General features: G+C 47.5%; 1 protein-coding gene across 1 annotated transcript; it reads left to right on the top strand.

Annotated features, from left to right (window-relative positions):
• Positions 1-4,686: 4,686 nt before the first annotated feature.
• On the top strand, positions 4,687-8,828 carry NICN1 (nicolin 1, tubulin polyglutamylase complex subunit). Its single transcript, XM_056129422.1, has 6 exons — positions 4,687-4,879; positions 6,094-6,270; positions 6,514-6,627; positions 8,059-8,130; positions 8,445-8,549; positions 8,624-8,828. Exons 1-6 carry the CDS (start codon positions 4,748-4,750, stop codon positions 8,663-8,665), a joined length of 642 nt encoding a protein of 213 aa, XP_055985397.1. The 5' UTR covers positions 4,687-4,747; the 3' UTR covers positions 8,666-8,828.
• Positions 8,829-9,087: the final 259 nt, after the last annotated feature.

Raw genomic sequence — 9,087 nt, 5'->3', positions numbered from 1 at the left:
AAAAAGAGTTTCTGGATTCTCAAACATCATAAACAATGTTGGAGGGCAGGGGGCACAACACTATCTTTGAGTACTTTCATCAGGTTCTCAAATAACCCAGAACCAACACCCTCCATAGGAAAGAAAGGGTTGTAGGAGATGCTTTCAGCGGCCAGCTCAGAGTTCAGGTATGTCCAGATGAAAGGGAGGCCAGTGTGGGTAAGTCTCTATTTTTTAATTGGATTCTCTAGTGTTTTTTGTGTTTTTTTTTTTTTGGTTTGGGGGCCACACCTGGAGGTGCTCAAATGTTACTCCTGGTTCTGTGCTCAGACATCACTCCTGCTGGTGGTCAGGAACCATATGGAATATTGGGGATGGAACCCAGGTTGATGGGGTGCAAGGTAATCACCCTACCCACTTTACTATCTCTTCAGCCCTCATAGATTGCATTCTTTGTATCATAGTTGCCTTGATTCCAGTAAGAGATAAGGTCTTGGGCAATTCCTCAGGAATGTTGAAGCTCTGGTTAAGAGTATCATTCCAGGCAATGATTCCTGAGTGCCGAAGAACCCCTGAGCCCTGCTGAGGGTACTTTTCTCCCCCCCCCCAAAAAAAAAGCAAAGGAAAAAGAAAAAGGAAAGAAAAAAGTATCATTACAAGCACACAGAACTTACCTCCAAACCTTTCTACCCCTCTGGCTAGGGGAACCTGCTTCTCTTGGGCTCCTGACTCATATTGCCCAGCAGGTGGCAGTACCATCCTGACAATGTTGGGAGCTTGCCTGCTGGGGAAAATTCTCAAAGGATTACTAACTAGTCTATGTTGCTAAAGGTGCCATTCTGAATTAATTCACAAATCCAACAACCACCTATTTGAACATCTACTTTGTCAAAGGCTTTGTTATAGGTTCTGGGGATGTGGCTAAGAGCAAACCTGACAAAATTTTTTTTCTAGAAGTTTTATGCTTTACTTATCCTTTAGGTTTTGGGGGCCACACTCAATAATGTTATTCCCTCCTGTGTTCAGTAGTGTTGAGGATCAAACCCAGGGTCCTGGGGTTGAAGAAATAGTACAGTGTGTAAGATGCTTGCCTTACAGATGAATGACTTGGGAGAAGAAGAAGGAGAAGGAGGAGAAGGAGGAGAAGAAACCAATTTTTTAAAAAATATTTTATTTATTTGTTTGCTTTTTGGGTCACACCCAGCGATGCATAGGGGTTGCTCCTGGTTCATGCACTCAGGAATTACTCCTGGCCGTGCTTGGGGGACCATATGGGATGCTGGGAATCGAACCCAGGTCGGGCCACATACAAGGCAAACACCCTACCCGCTGTGCTATCACTCCAGCCTCAAGGAGAAACTATTTTAAAGTACACATAATAGTGGGGTCAGAGAGTAAAAATTTTACTTATTTTAAGTGTATAATTCAGTGGCATAAAGTTGTGTAAATATTACCACTGATATTTTTATTAGAAGAAACTAAGAAGAAACTCTACCTGTTGAACAATAACTGTATTTTCCTTTAGGCTGACAACATTTATCTTGTTTATTTATTTTTTTATAGGGCCACACTCAGCAGTTATTTTCTTCTGGAGTTACACTTAGGAGTGTAATGGTAATGGTTAGGCATAATCGAGTTTTCATTTTAATTTAATTTTTTGTTTGTTTTTGAATCACACCCAGTGGTACTCAGGGATTACTCCTGGCTTTGTGCTCAGGGGTCACACTTGGAGATAGGCAAGGAAACATCTGTTGTTCTAGGAAATCAACCTGGTTCACTGCATGCAATGAAAATGCCTTGGGGCTGGAGCGATAGTATAGCAGGTAGGGTATTTGTCTTGTATGCGGTAGACCCGGGCTTCTATCCCTGACATTCCATATGGTCCCCTGAGCACTGCCTGGAGTAATTCCTGAGTGCAGAGCCAAGAGTAACCCCTAAGCGTCACCAGTATGACCAGGAAAGAAAAAAAAAAAAAGCAAATGCCTTAACACCTATACTATTTCTCCAGTCACCATAAATCTAGTTTACTGAGGTGGGTACAGGGGGAAAGTTTGGACCCTTAGCAGTGCTAGCAGTGCTAAGGGGCTACTCCTCGTTCTGTACTCAGGAGTGACCTCTGGCGGAGCTGGGTGGCCCTTTTGTGCTGATGATTCCAAACCTACTCAGCTGACTCAGGGCATTCAAAAATTTCTTCATCTTGGGGTCAGAGCAATAGTACAATGGGTAGGACATTTGCCTCACAGGCAGCCAACCTCAGTTGGCACCAGCACCTCACATGGTCCCGGAACCACTAGGAGTGATCCCTGAACACAGAGGCAGGAGTACACCCTGAGCACTGCTGGATGCTCCCCCCCCCAAAAAAAAAAAAAAAAAAGAAAGGCATCTCACCCCCTCCCTGTGAATCTTAGGTTTTGTTTGTTTTAGTCACAGTGAAATTAAAGTTATTCATGATTGGATTTCAGACATACAATGTTTCAACAGTGATCCCTTCACAGTATCCACCTCCCTCCTCCCCTTTTTTCTTTTGTATATGCTGTGGTTTATGGAACTGTTGTTGATAGGATTTCCAACATAACACTTCACCACTTTTCATCATTACTTCCTCTTCCCTGTCAATGCTTCCCTCCACTATAGACATTGACCCCTCCCTGTCCTATTCCTCAACCCCTTTAAGGGGCAAGTTTCCTACTAAATACCAGTTCTCTTATTGTTTCCATTGTCTTTGGGTATTCATTATTTCACAATCACGTTCATGATCACGATCATACTATTGTTCTTCGATTGCCTCGATCAGGCACCAGTAAGGTCTCCTTCACCCTAGCCATGAGATTTTAAAAAGTGCCATACTCAAGGCTCTTTCAGGGTTAGGAGAATGAGGCCCATCATTGTTACTGGTATTTGGCATATTGGGTACACCACGGGGAGTTTGCCAGACTCTGCCGTGTGGGCAGGTTACCTTTGATTTCCCCATCATGTTTCTTTATATTCTGCATATGAGAGAGATTATTCTTTGTCAGCCTCTATCCCTCCATGTAGCAGCAAATTTGTAAATCTATTTTTTAAAGAAATGCCAAACTTTATCAAAGTGGACTGAAATAATATAATCCTACACCTTTGCCAATAATATTTTTTTGGAGGGGCACACCCTGCATTGCTTAGGGATCATTCCTGGTGGTGATCAGGTGACCACATAAGTTTCCCCGAACCCTGGTGGGCCTCATACAAGACAAGTACCGTTTTTATCCCTCTGGCCCACACCTTTGCTAGTCTTTATGCTCTAATTTGTCAAATTAAAAAAAAATGTTGAGCCACACCCAGCAGTGCTGTTGGCTAGGGGATCATGGGAGTGCCAGAATCCAGAACCTAGTTTTCCATGTGCAAAGCATCTGACTTGCCCTGCTAATCCTTAATTTTAGCCTATTATGCATAGGTGTGTAGAGATATTTGAATTTATAGTGGGTGTGTGTGTCTGGGGGGGTTCTTATTCTCTAATGAATAATAATCATGTTTGAAAATTTTAATTTTTCCACCGACTATTTGGCTTTCTGTAAATTATTGGTTTAATTTCTCAGCCCCCAGCACAGCGGGTAGGGCATTTGCCTTGCACGAGGCTGACCCGCGTTTGATTCCCAACATCCCATATGGTCCCCTGAGCATCACCAGGAGTAACTCCTGAGTGCAGAGCCAGGAGTGACCCCTGTGCATCGCCGGGTGTGACAAAAAAAAAAATTCTCAGCCCCTTTGAATACATAGCACTGTAGCACTGTCCTCCCATTGTTCATTGATTTGCTCGAGCGGGCACCAGTAACGTCTCCATTGTGAGACTTTTACTGTTTTTGGCATATCGAATACGCCACGGGGAGCATGAAAGGTTTTTTTTTTAAATTTTTTTTGTAACTAGAATAGGTCAGGGACTGGGGCCAAAACGGGTAAGGAGGGGAGGGCGCTTGCCTTACACACCACCGACCTTGGGTTCAACCCCCTGCAGACCATATGGTCCCCCGAACCTACGGAGAATGATTCCTGAGCACAGAGCCAAGAGTAAGCCCTGAGCACCGCTGGGTGTGGCCCAAACAAACAAACAAACAACAAAATAGAACAGGGGATGTAGTTTTGAGGTGAAATACTTAAATTGTATGACACCCTGGATTCCATCCACCCCCCACCGCAGAAAAATAAAAGGGAGAGATGGAATAGTGGGTGGGACCCTTGTCTAGCAAGCGGCCAACCTGGATTTTATCGCCCGCATCCCATGTTGTTCCCTTGAGCACCGCCAGGAGTACACTCCTGAGTGAGTGCAGAGCCTGAACATCACTGGGTGTGGCTCAAAATCCAAAACAAAGACCAGGCAGTACATTCACATATGCTTTACATCCTCTTGTTTTGTGCAAGGCAAGCACTCTACCCGCTGTAATATTTCTTCGGCACCCACGACTTTACATCGGTTAATGATGAGTGCCCCCTCCACGCATAAGCAGTAACCCAGCAAGCCACAATTCACCCAGAAGGCTCAGGACCACTTAGATAAAGACTTGTCATTTCGGGGGCGGGCCCTGCGGCTCTCAAGCTCGAGAGGTGATTGGCTGAAAGAGCACTTCCGCAGACACTTCCGACTCCCGGCGCGCCTTGAGCCTGGCAATTGGCTCGGCTGGTCCAGTGCGATGTTTCCCGGGAGTTGTAGTTCTGGGGGCCTAGGCTGGGGACGCCGGGAAAGACCGTGGTGCGAGTCCAAGATCGGCGGTTGCGCTTGCCCGCTGCTCCTGGCATCATGTCCCGTGTGGCGGTGCCCTGCCATGTGAAAAGCACCGTGGCTCTGCAGGTGGGCGATATGCGGACTTCCCAAGGCCGGCCTGGCGTGTTGGTCATCGATGTCACCTTCCCCAGCGTCGCGCCTTTCGAGGTGAGCAAGCCCGGTGGGCGCGACCTGGCCTTCGGGGCGGGGCTGACCTGGGAACCCGGGTGTGTCCTAGGCGTTTAATCTTTTACCAAAAGCTTCACTGCCTTGTCCTCGCCCTTGTGAGTCAGTTAACCATCTGTTCTTCCAGTTAATACATTTATTAAAATGCAGCTTCCCGGCCTGTTCTCTTCAACATTTCACCCCCGTTTCGAGGACAGTACTAGCAGGGAAGTGTCAAGACTATACAGTTCAGATGCTAGGAAATACAGTTGGGAACCAAATGAAAGTGAAGAGTCATTTTGTCCCTGGGGACACTGACTGGGGACCTTTAGACAATGAATTATTCCTAAACCTGCTTTCTCTTCATTCCTGTGGTCCCTCCTGGAGATCAGGTTCCACCCAAACCTCATCAGACCTTCCTGTGGCTCTAGTCACCAGCCACCCTTCACACCAGTGGCAGAGTGACTGGACGCCAAAAGACTGCAACACATAGAATAAAGTCCATTTACTAAAGATCTAGCATTCAGGGCCTCTCTGTGTCCTGCTTCATTCTTGGCCCCATCAGTTTGTCTTGTGGACACTTGTAGAGTGTGGCTCTCCCTCCAAATTGCACTAAATTGAGGTTTAGTAGAATTAGACATACCAATATCTTTTAAAAAATATGTATTTTTTTTCTTGAGTGGTTCTGATAAGTCCCGTCATGAGAATTGCTATAGCCAGGGTCTGGCTGTTCTAGGTGCTTTTGCAGTTTGTTGCACCTTTGTGGTATTTTAATGTACTCAACCTTTCCTGGGACACTTGATGAATTCTTCCTCCTCAGCCTCATGTGTTCATTTTCTGCCTCCTCCAGTTAGGACTCTGACCTCTGGCTGCATCTTGGACAGGTGACAAAACCCACAGTCATGATTTGTTTGCATGATCTATTCATTTAGACTGTCCTTTTCTCAGAAAGTTAATTCCTCTGGGCTGGAGAGATAGTTCTGGGGGCAGAGCACTTGTCAAATGACCTGGGTTTGATTCCCGGCACCATATATAGTCCCACTCCACTAGTAATCCCTGAGTTCAAAGCCAGGAGTAAGCCCTGAAAGTCCTGAACACCACTGATTGTAGCCCAAGACTAAAACCAAACTAAACCAAAACCAAAACAATCCTCTTTGGATTCCAGTAGTTGCTTGGGCATGAATATTATTTGTTGTGGTGGGTTGTATGTATTCCAGTTGCAGGAAATCATGTTTAAGAATTACTACACAGCCTTTCTGAGCATCCGAGTTCGCCAGCATATCTCACCGCACACGCCGCCTAAGTGGGTGACCTGCTTGAAAGACTATTGCCTGATGCCTGATCCACACAGTGAGGAGGGAGCCCAGGAGTATGTATCGCTGTACAAGCACCAGGTCAGCTGAGATTCAGCCCGGCCAGGGCAGACAGATGAGGGCTCCCAAGAGGTCTAGAAACCTGGCTGGGATCTCAGGAGGGGAGGGTGAGGGCTAGGTCAGGCTCTGGCTCTTTGGCAAATGCCTTGGAGGGAAAACTGTTGTGGTCCTGGAGAGTCAGTAGCTTGGTCTGGGTCTGTTGCTTATCGGGAGGCTCCTGGCATTGAGCTGGGGCCTTACTGGCTCCTTGCGTGTATTTGTCAGATGCTCTGTGACATGACGAGAATCCTGGAGCTGCGCCTGATTCTACGACAGCCATCACCACTCTGGCTGTCTTTTACCGTGGAGGAGCTTCAGATTTACCAACGAGGAACAAAGGTAAGTGATTAGCTGAGAGCTGGCAGGCCTTTTTCCAGATGTGATGGGAAAGCTGGGCACGGGGTGGGAGTATCTGGGTATGATTGGTGAGACTCAGAGGCTTTCTTGAAAGTTAGCCAGGTGGGAATGCTGTCAGTTCATGATGAGGGATGAGAACATTTCCTGACCTCTAGGGCCAGTTATCCCTTTTTTGTTCCTGGACCAGCTACCCCTTTTTTTGTTTTTGTTTTTGAGACACACCTGGCAATGCTTGGGGTTTATTCCTTACTCTGCTCTGAGAAATTGCTCCTGGTAGTGCATAGGGGACTGGATGGGGTGCCAGGAATTGAACCTGGGTTGGCTGTGTGTAAGGCAAGCGCCATCCCCACTGTAACTATCACTCCAGCCTCCCAGGTACCTCTTTTAAAGCTGGAGCCTTGATGTCATTAGGAAATATTTCTTCCTCTTGTTCTTATATTTTTTGTTTTTATTCTTTTAGTTTTTGTTTTGTTTTTTTGTTTTGGGGCCACGCCAGGCAGTGTTCAGAGGTTACTCCTGGCTCTGCACTTAGAAATGGTTCCTGGCATGCTTGGGGCCCTTATGGGATGTTGAGGATGGAACCTAGGTCAGCTGCATGCAAAGCAAGTGCCCTACCGGCTGTACTATCGCTCCAGCTCCAAAGCACATATTTCTTTTTTGGCGGGTGGGGTTTGGGCCATACCCAGCAGTGCTCAGGGGTTACTCCTGGCTCTACATCAGGAATTACTCATGTGGTTCTCGTGGAACAGTATGGGATTCTGAGAATTGAAACCCGGTCGGCCACAGCCATGTGCAAGGCAAGTGCAGTAACTGCTGTACTATCCCTCTGGCAACACTGTCACTGTCACTGTCCTCCCGTTGTTCATCGATGTGCTTGAGCGGGCCCAGTAACGTCACCATTGTGAGACTTATTGTTACTGGGTTTGGCATATCGAATACATCTTGGGTAGCTTGCCAGGCTTTGCTGTGTGGGCGAGATACTTTTGGTAGCTTGCCGGGCTCTCTGAGGGGGTGGAGGAATCGAACCTGGGTCGACCAGTTGGCCTCATGCAAGGCAAACACCCAACCACTGTGCTATCACATTTTTCATTTTTTTGTTTGTTTTGGGACCACTCCTGACTCAGCACTCAGGGATCACTTGTGGCAGTGCTTGGGGTTGCTGGGGGTTAAACCTGGTTGTCCACATTTAAGGCTAGTGCCTTAGCAGCTGCACTATCTCTCTGGCTTCATCTTCCTCTTGTTCGTGGGTAGAGAGGTCAGGCAGCATGACTGCCTTTTGAGCCTCTTTGAACCCTTGAGTAAGGTTCTGTTGTCTGAGGCTCAAGTCCCTTTTCTACTTCCAGGACGTTGGAATACGGTCCCCAATGTTCTTTCATTTCACCTCCCTCACGGTACTCTGCTTTTGATTTGCAGACGCCTTCAGTGAACTTCCCCAAGTGGCTCTCCCACCCAGTACCTTTTGAGCAGCCCACTCCCCTCCTTGAGGTAAGCCCTCGCCCTGGGTAAGAACCACTTATAAATAGTTCAGCCCCGGGTTCATTTTTTCTGCAAGAATCTGAGGCTGGACCCTGGAGCTGTGGTTCCTTCTTTGCCATCTTCCTTCTGGGAACTTCTTGGGATTTGAGGCATGTCTATGTGGGGTGTGGCCATCTACTACAAATTAGGCGCCCACTCAACTCCACAGGTCTGGGAATGTCACTGGTTTCAGTTGGAGTGCCCCATAGCATAATGAACCTCTTGAGCTCAGAGAGCACTGGTGGGGTGAGACCCATAGCCACTGATCCCTCCTTCTGGAGCAGGGTCTCCCAGACCCCAGCAGGATCTCCTCCGAGGTGCAGCAGATGTGGGCACTGACAGAGATGATCCGGGCCAGTCACACTTCTGCAAGGATCGGCCGCTTTGATGTGAGTGATCGTCACCCTCTGCGTGGCTTGCGTGGTCCAGAGCGAGTCAGATCTAATGCTCTTTTGTGTTGCAGGTGGATGGCTGCTATGACCTGAATTTACTCTCCTACACTTGAACGACATTGCCAAGACTTTGGCCTTTTGAGCCCCTCCAGGCCTGGTTGAGACCACCAGGGGTTGAAGTACTTTCCTGTGTTTTTGGAATATTGCCTAAATCCAGTTCTATCTGGGCCATGTTCACAGAATCAGGATTTTGGGGGATTCGCCGTTGTTCCTCATCATGAGCTCCTGGGGTGGGGTGGGGTGTGGTTTGGGGGTGGGATGCATCCTGTCCTCACCTGATTGCAGTTCAACTTCAACTCCTCCTACCCTAAAAACATTCCGGTTCTATTTGCTAAGATTCTTCAAGTGCCCTCTGCACATCCCGCTAACGCGCACACTCATGTCCTCTGCCTGCTGCTTCTCCCGAAGTGCGCTGGGCTCGGCTCACCTACTGAACCTGTTCTCCGTAGTTTTCGGTTATTGTTGTAGCCATGGT

The sequence above is a fragment of the Sorex fumeus genome, unplaced genomic scaffold, assembly GCF_029834395.1.
Source record: "Sorex fumeus unplaced genomic scaffold, SorFum_2.1 ptg000072l, whole genome shotgun sequence".
In the NCBI taxonomy this organism is placed as follows: Eukaryota; Metazoa; Chordata; class Mammalia; order Eulipotyphla; family Soricidae; genus Sorex; species Sorex fumeus.
This window is presented reverse-complemented; position numbering and strand designations above follow the sequence as displayed.

Bases quoted from the DNA above. Each gene is read 5' to 3' on its own strand.
- NICN1 (XM_056129422.1), top strand. From the start codon at position 4,748: ATGTCCCGTGTGGCGGTGCCCTGCCATGTGAAAAGCACCGTGGCTCTG. The intron at 4,880-6,093 runs GTGAGCAAGCCC...TATGTATTCCAG, and splicing joins CCAGCGTCGCGCCTTTCGAG to TTGCAGGAAATCATGTTTAA. The intron at 8,550-8,623 runs GTGAGTGATCGT...TTTGTGTTGCAG, and splicing joins CAAGGATCGGCCGCTTTGAT to GTGGATGGCTGCTATGACCT.